At 33.1% G+C, this 16,206-nt stretch overlaps 1 protein-coding gene and 2 non-coding genes across 3 annotated transcripts in view; all 3 read left to right on the top strand.

Annotated features, from left to right (window-relative positions):
- The first annotated feature begins 792 nt into the window (after nucleotides 1-792).
- On the top strand, nucleotides 793-872 carry TRNAL-UAG (transfer RNA leucine (anticodon UAG)). The gene has a single exon. It is a non-coding gene; the product is annotated as a tRNA-Leu (tRNA).
- Nucleotides 873-1,181: 309 nt separating this feature from the next.
- TRNAA-UGC (transfer RNA alanine (anticodon UGC)) lies at nucleotides 1,182-1,253 on the top strand. Its single transcript has one exon. It is a non-coding gene; the product is annotated as a tRNA-Ala (tRNA).
- A 2,148-nt stretch (nucleotides 1,254-3,401) lies between these two features.
- The window catches only part of LOC149417169 (uncharacterized), a 226,829-nt gene continuing 214,024 nt past the window's right edge, over nucleotides 3,402-16,206 (top strand). Inside the window, exon 1 of the mRNA XM_089640553.1 lies at nucleotides 3,402-3,936. Coding sequence (XP_089496679.1) covers nucleotides 3,402-3,936 — 535 coding nt within the window. The remainder of the gene's footprint in view (nucleotides 3,937-16,206) is intronic.

The raw sequence follows: 16,206 nt of genomic DNA, 5'->3' as shown, positions 1-16,206 counted from the left end.
TCTTCACAAAATACTTCCGTAAAAGCGGAAAGATCACGAAATGAAGATGAATGCAGGGTAATCCAGTTGAGCTTAGTCAGGTGGCACCTTTTGGCACTAATCTGACGTGCCAGGGCCAATTATGGCACAAGACAAATTCACCAACACTTTAGCGGTGACGCAAACCTTTGTCTTGTGTCACGGACGAATTCCTTGGGATCTCGTTGGAATTGAAAATAATTGTTTGAAGAGTGGAATGCAATGTTATTTGGAAACATCGATGTCTGTTCAACGTCATGTATCTGGAAATTATTGCTGGAAATAAAACTAATTCATTTTTATTTAGTCACCAACTTTGTATTATTTATTCGTAATTAATAAATAACAGTTTTTGCTTGAAATCGAACGTTTCTAGACTCCGTTTGTCAAGCGATTTTAATGCGTATTACCTACGATATAAGGTATACCAAGAATACACACATTTTTGGCTTGTAGCTTCCTCTAAACAGATGTCCGGGAGTAATAGTGCACAAACTTTGGTAGGTGATTCCACATGATGGTAGAAGTAAAAAGGAAAAAAAAACTTTTTCGAAATTCCTTTTCGGACACCTGTATTATTATTAAAATATTTATTGAATTCAATCGATGTCTACAATCGCCATTGTAGACATCGGATATATATTGTTCTGAAAAATAATACTTTCGCTAATACTCTTTTGAGTTTTGTTCATTAGTCTGCTTAGAATTACAAATCCGAAAATATACTGTTGCTGCTTTAATTTGATATATAACATATACGGCGTCACCGTTTATGGCAGCGTGGCCGAGCGGTCTAAGGCGCTGGTTTTAGGCACCAGTCCGAAAGGGCGTGGGTTCGAATCCCACCGCTGTCAAAGAATATTTTTTGCATTTTTTAAAAGAAATTCTTTTGTTTTATTATCACGATAATGATTGAATAAACATTTCATTCAGAAATTAAATTAAGAGCAACTACCTACCTACTTGCAATAAATTGTTACAATACTAACCAACTCTGAACCCCGCTCAAGTTGGTTTATACAAGGATATTTAATTTAGTTATGGCTCATTCCAAAAAAGTATGACTATCTATGTACAAGTAAAAAATAATAATATGTTCAAATACATACATACCGTAAAATTATTATTTGTGTGTGATCAAAATTTGTGTCATTGATGTCGGCGGGGATGTAGCTCAGTGGTAGAGCGTTCGCTTTGCATGTGAAAGGCCCGGGGTTCGATCCCCCGCATCTCCAAATTTTTATTGCGGAAACTTTCGTTTTTTTTTCTGATTTAAAAAAATTCCACTCCTTTTAAGAGTATCTTTATTTTAGAACGCAAAATATGCTTCGTCGTGTAAAACTAAGTTTTTCCCTATTTAACATTCTATGGAATATTCTTAGATGTCGCTAATATACCGACAATCTCTACTTGGCCGGTAGATGTAAACTGAATTTTAATGGTTTTGTCCGTAAAAAAAACAATTCTGAAAGAAATACAATATTGTTATAGTATCTTCAAGAAAATATAATGCTTTCTTGAAAGAATTCAGTTTTTATACGGACAAAATTATTTCTTTATATTCATTCATATTCTGAAAGTACCAAAGTGCCAACAAAGCCGTGTAAAATGTGTTTTTTTCTAAACGCTATGTTTAACTTATGTTATGAAAAATAATATATATTTATATATTATGTGAAATAATTATTGTATATAAATTTACCTTTTCACATTTTGTGGATGTACATAATTATAATTATAGAATAAAATAACTTGGTTTTAATTCCACTTTATTGAATACAATTTAAATATGTAAAACCAACCGGTTTCGGTTCACCCCGAACCTTCATCAGGGTTATATAAAAACATATTGTTAATTGTTCAAATTGTTTTGGTCAATATGTTTTTATGTAATCCTTACGAAGGTTCAGGGTGAACAGAAACCAGTTGGTTTTATATGTAGGTTGAAAATATATACAATAAAGTGGAATTAAAAACAAAGTTATTTTATTCTAATTATCATATATTTACTTTTAAAAAGATCCGCGGTTAATGAATATGACTACAATATATAATTTTAACAAAATTATAAAAATCAATTATTGTTTAACCAATAATGTAATAATAAAAATAATACAATCAGAAACACACTCACACAAATACGTACAATAATGTAGGTTACCAGTGTGAAGGCGAACTTATTATGCCTCTGGTACACGTTGGCCCAACGCATTGGGCCAACGTTGGATTCATTGCTCTTGACCAATGGGGTACAAACTACGAATACCGGTAAAACGCGTGGAAGATTTAAAGTTTATTTTGCTGGTTACCTTACTAAAATATGTGATTTTAATTAATAATAATTGATTTAAAAAAACTATCTAAAACCTCGTATTCTGAAACCGTTCCAACTGGCTACAACGTCATTATGACACTGGCTTGTAATTGCCCGGCATGACGTCAATTCAATAAATAAAAATAACCGACGATGTCGTTTAGGCGGAACATTTATTCGTCAACATAAAAATAACTTCACTATCGTAATTTTTTTCGAGAATACGAGTACTACGAACTGACGGGAACATAACAAGTCGATCGGTTTAATTGTTGGCAGATGAATCATCTAAATGCGTTTAAGATCGACGATTAATTTTATTCATTCATTTAATATATATATATACAGCTAACAATAAAAACACCCTAATATAATAGAACTTCCTTCTTCTTCTGGCGTTAGTAAGATTAGATTGTTAATGTTAATTTTAGTTGTAAGTTGCTAAATATGTAAATACTCGTATATATGTCATTAAGATAGTAGTTATAGGCTTTAGTCGTAAGTCATTAGATATAAGTCATAGAGATAAGTCACTAGTTTAAGTCAGTAGTTCTAGTATTAAATATACAAGAAATATATTTGTACAGCGCCCTTGAGGTGATTTCTCACGAAAACGGCGCTATATAAAGTAGCCAAATATTATTATATTATTATTAAGACAGGGCCAACGTGTGAACGCTGTTGGCGGGTTGGTGCCCAGATCCTTTGACATGTGCAAGAAAACCGACAATAATTGGATTTGCCGTCCAACGTTGGCCTGTACACGTTGGGCCAGCGCATTGGCCCAATGCATAGGGCCAACGTGTACTAGCAACATTACAGGTTCGTCAATGAAAGATTTATCGGTCAAATTATTTGTTAAAATGAATTGTTACATATTCGTCGGTCATCAATTATTCAGTGCCATGCGGAATTTTTAACACAACAACCGTTATGGAAATCATAGTCCGTTTTTTTTTAAATTTTACTTATTTCTAATTCACGAGAGCAGTGTTTTGTATATTTTTAGTAAAGAACAAGTGAATGTTTGTATAAATTTATCGTGAATTCTTTCGGTTTTAGCTTCAAAATGCATACAAACAAACGCGCCGATAATGAGAATCACTATCGCCGGTACAGTGAAACCGACTATTCAGGAATTCTTTCTGATGAACAGAATCCTTCCATGTCTTTCGAGGAATCTCACAACCAAGGTTATAAGATTCCTGATCGTAGAAGATCCACAGAATCTCAGCTGCAAGGGCAAAGGCGTTACACGAGCACTTTCAAAAGAGAGAATTTCCGCAGTCGTATTAAAAGTGGCAGTTACAGCTATGATTCTGGGGTTATTGTTGAGTCAGACAGTGAGGAAACTTATGACGATTGTGAACCAAGGTTTTACAAGTCTGGAAAGTCTGATCTTTGTTTATCTCTGGAAGATTTGGATTTGAGCTGTTCGATGTCAGGGTTTGACCTCGGGAAGACGAAGCAGAGGTCCAAATCTGAAGTGTTTTCATCTCAGTTCTTCGGGTGTGACAGGAAGAAGTCTTGGAGCAGCGTGTCCACGCAGACTCCGCCATTGGAGCAGGTGCTGCTGGAGATGCAGATGGAGAGAGATATGAAAGGTAGGATTTTAGTTTATTTCACCGTACTAATCAGTAAATGCATTTGGCACGTATGGACTTATGTTAACGTTTGCACATTCAAAAAATATTCTACCGAAACAAAAATGTTAAATCTCAGAATATTCAATTAAACTTTTTGTTAAAAATTTATGAAACTTCGTGAATTAATTATTTTTATATGAAACGACGAAAAATTGAGGTGACAGTAATGTTTATAATTCACTTGTCTAATAGATTTGTGTTTTTTTCGTTATCAGTATTTAAAGTTTAGTGTTCAGACGAAACAACGTAAGGTGAGCCATTTTAAAACTTTTTTAGGTTAAATTTCAAAAATGTTATAATTAAATAATATGTTATTCTATAATTATATATTTATTCAATATGAAAGGGTATATTCAATATGAAATAAAATATGAAAGGGTATTTTATCACCTTTCCAAAACAGTTTTTAGTTTTCAGATACGTTCAGAAATATTCCAATTATTTGGATTTTATTGAGAAGCGGAATTACCATAGACATATGAATATTAGTAGACCTGCCCTAAGTGATTAAAAGCGTATTATTCCCACTCCCCATAACGGTTCCATTGGAGCCGGCTGTGCTCGCGTATGGCCTCAAGTGAAATTTGAAAACGTGACGTCATCATTCTTGTGCGAACTATGGTCGAGGCATCATCGGCTCATTTTACGAAATAACACGGCAAAATAGTGGCTTGTGATATGAAAACTTGTAAAAATAGATGTGAAAAAGAGAATAAACCCAATTGTCGTATTACATTCCATATATAAGCATTATTTTACTTTATTTTAAGCATATTCACATCGTATAATATAGATCAGTTGTTATTATCACATCGAGAAACGTCTGGACGCGAAACACAATGCTGGTTGGTTGCTGGGAAGTAAATTATGAACATTTATAAAAGTGTCTTAACTAAATACTTAAACGAAATATTCGACTCTGAAAATAAAACCGAATTTTTTTGCCGAATTTGGACTTCGCAAATTTGTTCATAACGTGGCGAGTAATTTGCGCTCCCATGTAAAAATGTCTATTCATTCAAAAGCAGATTTTACTTTTAAGAAGTAAATGGTGATATTATAATGCGAGATGCCTATTTACTGTCAGATTGATTTATTGACGAATCACAGTCAGCTTCACTCCCTTCGTTCTTCAACAGTTGATTTTACCCCTCGCCATTATCTTCTCGTCTATTAATTCCTATGTCTGTGGGAATTACACACAAATTCTCTGACATTCTGACAGGTTCAAGAAAAATAAATAAAATAAGTCAGTATTCTAGATGCCTTAAGGGCCTATAACGACTAGTCATGCATTCCCAAAAATATCGGTAATTAAAGAGTAACGTAAAAAAGATCTCATAAAATTATTTCCTGCTCTAATAATTGTTCATTCAAAACTTAGTTTCTTTCTACGCTGATAGAGCGGAACACCAAATCCTTCACCCCAACTATTTGAAAAAATACTAAGGTGAACAAAATAAATAAATAAAGGGGTTTTCCTAATCTTCTTTGACGCTGACCACAACCCCCGATTGAATATTAATAGAAAACCACAAGTGGCAATATCCGAATTTCCTAAAATTTCCTAGGTCTGCTAGGGGTGGCGAAGATTGGAATTTATTCACCGGACGACCCCTTGAAAGGGTGACAAATAGAATGGGGTTTCCTACATAAGTATTTTTACTCTTTACAGATTGAAACTGGACAATCCAAAAGCCTCATGAATACATTCAAAATGCTAACTCAATTTTTGAAAACAAATCACGACTTGAATGTATTATTTTTCAATGCAATATTAAAGTTTCTGCTAGAGAAGGTAAATCATTTAATTGGTACGTACTTAGGACGGGTTGCTTCAGAGAATATTAACAATTCATCAAATTTCATGGTCATTAGTTGTGTTACCTGTGAAAATTCTCGAATGTAACTGACTTGACTTAGTTTGTTTATACAATCAAAAAGTCATATTTTTATTTATTTTGAAACTGTATCTTATATATAAATATTTATTGATGACGGAATTTTTCGATATCTCAAAAATTGTATTTGTGTACGTAAGCCAAAAAGATTCTTATGCTAAAGTTGCTTAGATATGGTTTTTTATTGTAGCTTTAAACTAATTTTAGGTAAGGGGGGAGGAAGAGGAATATAGGATAAGGATAGGAGATGCTCCCGATACATTCCATACTCACGTATTAATTGAAAATCGTTCGCGAAAATGACGAAGCTATGAGATTTCAAAGTGAACTTTCGTGGCGTCACACGATACATGATGCAGTTTAAAAATATATATGTTTTTAGATCAATCTCACACAGTCCTGAGGAAAATACTTTAACTTAGAAACTTCTGAGATGCTGTTTGCATGCATCGGCATGTTCTAATTATTGTAAAAAAACATGAAATTTCGTTGTAGGAACCGACCTCTTAAAATAAATAATTATTAGGTAGTTACTTTATCGGTTGTCTGAATTTGAAACACTCATTCATAATATCGGTTCCAATTTTGAAAATAATCATATTATGTACCTTGCCTTATTTTCACCATACCGCTAATCTCCAGACGCCCCCATATTTTTACGGTTTTTATAACAATACAATCATTGTTCACATTTTACCAATCGCCCCCTCTGTGCGTCTTATATTTCTCCACGAGGACCTCTTTACACAGCTCCTCACGGATAATGCAATCTCTTTGATAAGATCTCTATAAAACAACAAACAAATCCAAAAAGGCGAAAGACACGTTACAAAACGCAAGACTTAGGACTTTTTATCAAGATGATCTATTTCACCCTTAGCATTCTTTTAGCTAGGATTCCGCATGAAGTATGTCATTGATTTCCTTTATTTTATTATTCTGGAAAGTGTCTACTTTGTTGGGGCGTCCCGCCCGCATGAATTGTATTTTGTGCGCGTGTTCGTATTATTTCCCCCCGCTCTGGTTTGATTCCTCGCTATGTTAGTTTGGTACTTGGTCACGTGGCGCTATTGTGCTCTGGGTCTGTCACGCTGGACTGCCATCTTTTGATTAATTATGTAAAAAAATATGTTAATGTGCTTATTGTTTTTTTTCCTGTTTTTAAAGTATGAGGGTGTGAACATTTTGTAGTAAATATTTGATATCAAAACATATTTTTTGTGCAAGGAGGTTAATCTATTTATAGGGGTTGGGTTGAAATATTTAATAATTTCTCTCATCATACGTCTCCTGTGTGAAGTTTTTTAGATCGATTCATCGTCGCGTACATGATTTGCGATAATAATTAATTTTAATTTGAATACATTATGCTCGTAATTGAAATGATGGTTTTTAATGATGTTATGGAAGTACACGTAGCTAGTCAGTTCTTATTTAATTGACATCAGCAAGGAATGTGGTGTGACAACGGCCGGATTATGAAGGGGCTCGAAAATAATAAAAAAACTTACTCCAAAATAAATTTCGTATTTACTATTCAGTACTCGAGAATACTGGCTATAAAATATCAGATAAGTTAGTCAAGTTTTGAAACAATTGTAATTGTTTTATGGATAGTTACTATACTTGCTAATGTTTTATTAGCGAACTGCATAATGAGCTCTGGGCCATAAAAATTGAACAGATTTTTCTGTTTGCTAAAATTATTTACAGTTTGAAACGCCATTCAAACTATGAAGTCCATCACGTTCAAGTCAACCATTCAGAATTTAAACGTTGTTTAAAATGGCTTTAGCCATGTTTAGTGACCATATCTGAATAGCCAGGTACTTACCCATATTCCTCTTCCATTTTCTCATCTTCTTCCCCTCCCCACCATCTTCAGCCGTACAACATACCCCGATTGAGGATGTTTAAAGTCTCACTAGTTCCAGGCTGTTGGGAGCAGTTGGGGCTCTTGTGCGGTGTTCGCATAAAAATGCTAATTGTTTGTTCTGTTTTTACTTATCCAATAATAGTTAATAATAACAAATAGTTAAAATTTAGTGAAACATTGAAAATTCCGTTGAAGCGTTTTGATTTTTTTCTTTAACTAAAAAATACCATTTTTAGTGTTCAAAAAAAGTTAGCTAGATTGTAAATAAATTTAATAATTTCCAATGATTAGCATTTCACTGGCCCATTTTGTATCAATAAAGTTCTCATCGAGTTAAGATTATTTGATAAATCAATATTCACCGTTTTATTGTGTTCGTATGATGAATAGTTTCCCAGCTTCCGTGTTCTACCGCCAGGCGAGATGTGTCGCCGAATCATTTGTCATTTCCGCGACAGCCGCTAGGTGCATGGCGAAGGCCGAGATATAAGAAAAATGGAAGAAAACACTCTAATTTATCGTTTTTTGTAACACGATCGTATCGTAATCTCCTGAATCAGATTAAATGTCCACGACTTCGTGACTCAGATGAAATTCATCCATCTTTGTCTATGAAAATTAATATGTTCTTGAGAAATAACAAAGACAAATGATACCTAAGTACGTATTTTTATGTTAATCAATATACTTTTTTGTTCATAATAATTTTATTATAGATTTGAAGTGGCATTCAAAAACATATTAAAATTGTACCTACAGATACTCAATTAAAAAAGGGAAATGAAATTACTTGAAATAATATTTTGAAACTTCCGGACAGGTTTTTTTTGTTTTGATTAATTCAATCAGAAAAACAAATAATTTAAATATGAATGACAGTTAAGAGGAACTGATCATACAAAACTTAAAATTGGATTTGCGGCCAAATTACTTGTAAAAATAAGTATTGCTAATTTATTAAGAATCTCTTTAAATTATTGGTAATCCTGTTAAAAACGATATTGTAGGCACTTAATGAATGCATCAATAGGTTTCTTGATAAACTTTTAAATACGAATATATTATCACGATGTCGGAACACGTGTTCATAAATATCCTAATATTTTCATGTGTTCCGATATATTAGGAATTTACAAAAAGTTTATCAAGAAACGGCCTGCAATCCCCTTTTTAACCAGATTACTGATAACTTAAAGACGTTCTTAATAAATTAGCATTTCTCAGTTTTCTTCGGGCACTTTTTATTAGAAATCTGGTCAAATTTGTATTCTTGTTAAAAACGGGATTCCAGGCCTTTAACGAGTGAATTGCCAGGTCTCCTAATAAACTGTCGGTAAAACACAATGTTATTAGGATGTTTGAATACGTATTCATAAAAATATCTAATATTGTAAAATTTCGTCCTTATGTTTATTAGGAAAAGGACACCTGCACGAACATCTGTTCCGATATTTTCTGAATATTCTGATATCAATAAATCAGCCATACTCATTTTCTCCGTGCAGTAAACAGCAGAAAGGCAACAGATCTTATAAAATGATTAGGTACCTACCTAATAAATTAAAGTACCTAAAATCAATTGTTAAAAAATGACAAAAAGCAAATTAAATTCATAAGCCTTCAGAAATTCATCATTCCTCAAAAATAATTCTAAATTTGCTTCTCCTCTCACAATGACATTTTTAGGTTATTATTACGTAAAATTCGCAATCGCAATACATATTTATTCTTCTTCAGTAATCATTACTCATAACCTGCGATGATGAAGCTTCCCTTTGCAAAGATCTTCTCATATTATTATTTTTCACATCAAAGTATTTTTGAAGTCATTGTTTCTCGGTTTCTTTTCCGCAATTCCCCTTTCCCGCTCTTTTACCGGCTTTCAATTTTTTCAATTGAAAAATTTAATACACGGGAATAAGGCCTATGAAGCCCATTCAATGAGATTTCTGAAACATTATATTGAAGAAATCTTTTTGGAAAGTGTATTAAGTAAATTGATATTGTGATCATGACAGATAATAAAATGTAATGCTCTCGTAACCAATTTGCTAGGGAGAAGACAGAGGAGGGAAAAAACTAAGAAAAATAAATCTATGTTATTAATGTTATCTCATTCTAATTTCTAATACGTATTTAAGATTTTTGCACTCTATATAATGTTTTATTCTTAAAGCAAACTACAGTGCCAGTTCTTTTTATTGGCATAGGAATAAATACAGTTTTATTAACAGTAGATTTCGCGTCCAAAAAACAATGTTTCAAATTATTTCCATGAAAATGCTAAGATTTGTAAGTAGGTACTCAAATACCCACTTTCTTAATTATAAACAAGACATTATATGTAAATTTTTTAAAATTTTCAAATTAGGAATTTCATGTTTGTTCATTTATTTCAATGACATTTCTTTTCTTCACTTTTTCAACTACCTTTGGGTGTAGGGTGTAGGTACCGTAATATTGAAAAAATGTGAATAAGAATATGATTTAACATTTAATTTTTTTTTATTGTGCCATTAAAACAGCCACCATCTTGAACTGAAAACGGAAGGTACAAACAAATGGGTGAAATGCAGATCACGCCAAACTCTGGGAATTGAATAAAAATGCACTTTCTAGATGAGAAAAATGTGTAGAAACTCATTAAAAAAAGAATTAAGGCGCGGAAGAATAAATTGAGGGAGATACAGCCGATCAAAGTTTAATAAAATTGCACTTCGCGATCTGAGGGTAATATTCGGTTTATGGGAGTATAACCGAAATTGAACTTGATTTAGACTAATTTAGGGCTGGGGAATCCGAATCTGAAAGAATTAGGTGGGGGTCGGCACTATTAACTGAGTTATAGGGTTTTGAAACTTCGTACGCGATACATAGGAACCATGTTTTATTTATCAATTATGACTTAAGAAAATCAAATTAGCAACTATTTACTTTTGAAATTTCAGTAGTGCCAACCAAAAAAAGAAAAGTGTTGCCATATAATAAAAAATATAATATAATATATATTTTTATATTATATAATATATAATATAAAAACAAACCCCAACAAACACAAAATATCACTAATAGACCGGTCAGACAAGCGTACAAAGAAAACATAAAAACTCCGACGGTAAACACTACCTTTGGACAAAGACACCATAAATACCACGCTATTAAAGCATTCAACAGTCTTCCACTTGAAACAAAAATTGAGGAAAATAAAAATAAATTCAAACACAAAATAAAAAAATGGATTAAAGAACAAAAAGACAATATTACCAAAATACTATAACATAAAAGAATAAAACATATACACGCAACACAAAAAAAAAATATAAAAAACGCAACACGCACAAACACATATATCATTATAAATGCCGATTTACATTCTCTTTTGATATTTTTCTTTTAGTGTTATAATTATATTTTAATTTTTAATCTTTATTTTTTATTTTAAATTTATCTTTATTTTAATGTTGTTTTTCTTTTATTTTTTTTAAATGTATAAATTCTTAAATTATAAAATGGGGGCCTCAGCACGGGTAAACAACCCAGTGAGGCCAACATTACTAAATTGAAATATGAAATATTGTAAAAAAAATGTATCAACAATAAAAAAAAAAAAAAAAATAATAATAATATTTTTTTACAAAATAGGTTAGGTGTTTAGTTTAGGTTAGAGTAGGCAGAAGAACATGGGAAAAAGGTATTATAATTAAATCACAAACCAGTCTATACAAACCTAGCGTAGCCCACAAACTACTTGAAAACTGGGATATAACTCTAAAGGGGACGCGAGCAGGCGTTATTAAAGGGGCAATTTTTGTGTAACAGGAAATAACATGGAAAAAAGGTATTAGTATTAAATCACAAACCGTCTATACAAACCTAGCGTAGCCCACAAACTACTTGAAAACTGGGATAAAACTCTAAAGGGGACGCGAGTGGGCGTTATTAAAGGGTCATTTTTTTGTTATAGAAAATCACAGTTAGGTTAGGTTATATATATACATAAATTAAGTATTTACAAGATTTTAAATAATAAACTACCAATCTGGCAAATGATATTTAATTTTCAGAATTTTCCATGCATTGATATTATTATATGGCAACACTTTTTATTTTTTGGATGGCACTACTGAAATTTCAAAAGTATTAAAAGTGTTTAATTTGATTTTCGTGACAAAATATGGCGGCGGACTGTCCGAATATGGTGATAATATCAGATCGCGAAGTGCAATTTATTAAATTTTGATCGGCTGTATCTCCCTCAATTTATTCTTCCGCGCCTTAATTATTTTTTTAATGAATTTCTACACACTTTTTTCATCTAGAAAGTGCATTTTTATTCAATTCCCAGAGTTTGGCGTGATCTGCATTCCTCCCAAACAAATTTATAAACAAACTTAGACAATAGTATCTACCTTCATAATAAAAATTATGTTTTTAACCAAGTACCTACGATATTTATATGCGTAAGTTTGTTTAGTACGTAAGTGGTATCTAGCTCGGCGCTTTTGAGGTGATTTTTCACAAAAACGGCGCTTTACAAGTTATCCAATTATTATTATTATCATTAGCTGTTTTCTTTCTGTTGTTGAAAATTGTTAAATTGAATGCATTTCGCGCTCTAAAGAAATAGATCGAGTGTTCTATAGACATGTAGGTATGTGTGAATTAAAGTCAATTTTCAAACGTTTTCAAATATCGAAATTATTTTCTTGTCAGATTGTTCATTTCATTGGATTTTCACTGGTATTTTGTAAATTGATGACATAATATTAATTTTAGCGCCCCCTATAGATGTGCCCGCAATGGCCAACTACCTTATTTGGCTATCCTTAAGGCGAAGCTTAATGCTAAATCACTATTTTGATTAATCTTTATCACGAATTGGTTTACATTGTGAATATCAAAAAATATGCTTTAGATAAATTGAAGGTTTTCCTATCGTTTCGCTTGAGTAGAATACAGATAAAAAAAATTACTCATTAAAAAATATAAATTTAAACTACTAAACATATAATATTTTTTCAATAGAAATGTATGAACGAGTAAAGAAAACAACTTTAAAAAAATACTGTATTATAGCTAAGATTATCTGTGACAGTTTCAATTGATTAACTTTTTTGCTTTCTTATTTAATTATTTACAAAATAAATAAAAACCAGTTTTTTGCTTGAAATCGAACGTTCCTAGATTTCGTTTGTCAAGCGATGTTAATTCCTATTACCTACAATATAAGGTATACCAAGAATATACACATTTTTGGCTTGTAGCTTCCTCTTAAGAGCACTGGTTTTACGTTAGATACCTACAATATTCAATTAAATACCATAAAAATAAATATTCAAACACAATTTTAATTCGCATAAGGTAAATCTGAAGCGGATTGAACCAAAAAGGACGGAATAAAGGTAAACCATTATTTTTCCGCAAAAGTGAGCAACCTAGGCTCCAGATGTCGCCGTTGTATTTTTTCATCTCGCATCCGGTTCATTAGAATTTGCCCGCCATAACTCGCATTGTGATCGCGGATCAAAGAGGGACCGCTGCCTCCTCTACCGTGTACCCAGCCTCCCCACCCGTCACCCGTCACTCGGAGTTTACATTCTTCTTTCCGGTTCCGGTTTAAAAGGGAAACGGTTGCAGGCGGTAAACTGAAAAGATTCGCCGTCAAAGGTTTTCAGGGATTCCCCAGGGATGCGCGCGTTTGGAGGAGAGTTATTAAAAACGTTAATTAATGTAAGGTTTATCAAAATTTATTTTTTAATGTACCAAAAATATTTAAGAATAACCTGAAAATAAAATAACAATTGTAAATGTCCTACTACTACCGTGGTAGGCGGAAAATGTTGCTTGTGTCGTGATGGTGGACTTAGCCAGTCGAGGAATTGAACTCACGACGTCTGGTTTGACCCAAATGCGATGCCAACTCAGCCTCTGACCGGTCAATAATTTATTATTACAAATAACTAAGTCACATAACTTATCCACAATATAATATTTATATACAATCTACATGTTTCGCGAACAATGTTCGCTTTATCAGGAGTAAATGTCCGAACAGCTCGGGAAGTTTTGAAGCAAAAAATTGACCACCACCTCGAGATGGTTCGTGCCTGGGGTAAGGCCAACTTGGTCAGTTTCAACGTCTCAAAAACCCAAGCGTGTCTGATTTCGGCAAAGAGGGAGATCAATAACTGTCTGGTGCAATTTGATGGGAGCACTCTCCCCAATAAAGACTCCATTGAAATGCTTGGAGTTACTATATCAGACCGGCTCAAGTATCGGGGATCCATAGAAGCCCGAGTAAATCAGGCCTCCAAAAAGTTGGGCGTCTTGTACAGGGCTAGGAGATTCTTCAACAGTGACCAGCTGCTGACTCTGTACAAGTCTCAAGTCGCCCAACTATCGAATTTGGGAGCCACCTTTGGGCTGGTGCCCCAAAATACTTAATAAACCTGCTTGAATCTGTGCGAAAGAGAGCGATCCGTCTGATTGACAATCCGTTGTTAACAGACCGATTGCCTTCTCTAATGCATAGACGCAATGTAGGCATGCTGTGTCTGTTCTACAGGAATTTCAATGGAGCCTGCTCCAAGGAGCTAGCAGCATTGATTCCTGATGCACCGGTGCACGTGCGCGAAACTCGACGGACACGAACTGAACACCCGTTCACAGTTGACGTTGGCTTCATGAGAACGGGCCGTTTTTACGACTCGTTTTTGTGTAAGTCGGCTCGTACCTATGTGGAACGAGCTACCGGCATCTGTTTTTCCTCCCTCCTATAATCCGAGCCTCTTCAAGGCCCGCATTAACAAATCCCCTCCTACAACCCCTACCTTATTCCGCCTCACAACGCCGCCCAACCGGGTGGTGACATAGTTCCCCTGTCTGTACACTGCACAGGCAGGGACACTCTTGTGAGGTGTCACATAAAAAAAAAATGTTCACTTAAGTTAAAGTTTAAATATCAATCATTTATTTATTTATTTATTGTTTGAAACATTTACAGAGTGTTAACAATTATAACATTTATATTATTTCGGTGGGAATGTGCACATATATTAACACCCCAATTAAAAATGTTCACAGCATGCGTAAACAAGGTTTAGTTGATATTAGGCGGAGATGCTAGTGGTGAAAGAAAAAAAAATACAAATATAATAATAATTAAAAAGAAATATAAAACATGAATATTAAGTATGAAATATAAAATATAGTAAATGTACAGAGAAAGGATAAGGAAGAAAAGTAAAGAAAATAATAAAGCAAATATATCTCTTAACTGTTCTCCATAACATATCATGGTAGAAGATGGTTAATTTGTTTTTTAAAATATGCGAGACTGTTTGCGAATATATCTATAAGGTCGCATTCAACTGTATTGTACAAACGACACATTCTAGATAGTGGATTGAAATATGCAATATTATTATTAAATATATCAATATGGAATATATTTTGGCTCCTTAAATTATGTCTATTAGGGACTTTAATATGAATATTGCTCAGACAATTAGTGGTAAGAAGTTTATCATGAATAATTTTATATAAACATATTAAGTCTGCAAATTGTCTTCTTTTTTCCAATGACGTAAATTTAAAGTTTAGTAGACGTTCTTCATAAGATTTGAGTGAGGCATTTAATCCAAGTTTATATGATAACAGTCTTAGGAATTTTTTTGCACAGATTCAATACTTTTAGAATATTTTATATAATGTGGGTTCCAGATAACACTCCCATATTCCAATTTGCTTCTGACCAACGAGTTGTATAATGTTATAATGGATTGGGGGTATTTAAATGGTTTCGATATTCTATGAATGAATCCAATCATTTTCATTGATTTACTTATAATATCATTTATGTGTACATCAAACATAAACTTTGAATCAAGAGTGATTCCTAGATCTCTTTTAGTGGTGACTGCATTTAATCGTACATTATTAATGGAATATGCAAAATCCTTTCGTTTTCTGTTACGAGTAAAAGTAATAATGTAACATTTTTCAATATTTAAAAACATATCGTTTTGAATGCACCAGCTATTTAGTGTGCAAAGGTCTTCTTGAAGCTTAACATGATCACAATCAGTGGAAATTTTGCGGTAAATCTTGAGATCATCGGCAAATAGAACAAAATCACAGCGTAACATGGGGCCAAGGTCGTTAATAAAGATTAAGAAAAGCAGTGGGCCAAGATTGGACCCCTGGGGTACGCCTGATGTTACAATTATGGGAGGTGATTCGTACCCATTAATAAGTACTAATTGTGTTCTATTTTCTAAGTAAGACTTAAGCCATCTAAAAAGATCACCGTGAATACCTATTCGATCAAGCTTCTGTAGTAGAATAGAATGGTTAACTTTATCAAATGCCTTTTGAAAATCTGTGTAAATGGCATCTACTTGAGTTCTTTCATTGAAAGCATTACAAACATAATCACAAAAGTCAAGAAGA

The sequence above is a fragment of the Hesperophylax consimilis genome, chromosome 15 (assembly GCF_061612785.1).
Source record: "Hesperophylax consimilis isolate HC1 chromosome 15, BYU_Hcon_1.0, whole genome shotgun sequence".
Taxonomy (NCBI): Eukaryota; Metazoa; Arthropoda; class Insecta; order Trichoptera; family Limnephilidae; genus Hesperophylax; species Hesperophylax consimilis.
The sequence above is the reverse complement of the archived record's forward strand: the minus strand, read 5'-3'. Positions and strand labels throughout refer to the sequence as shown.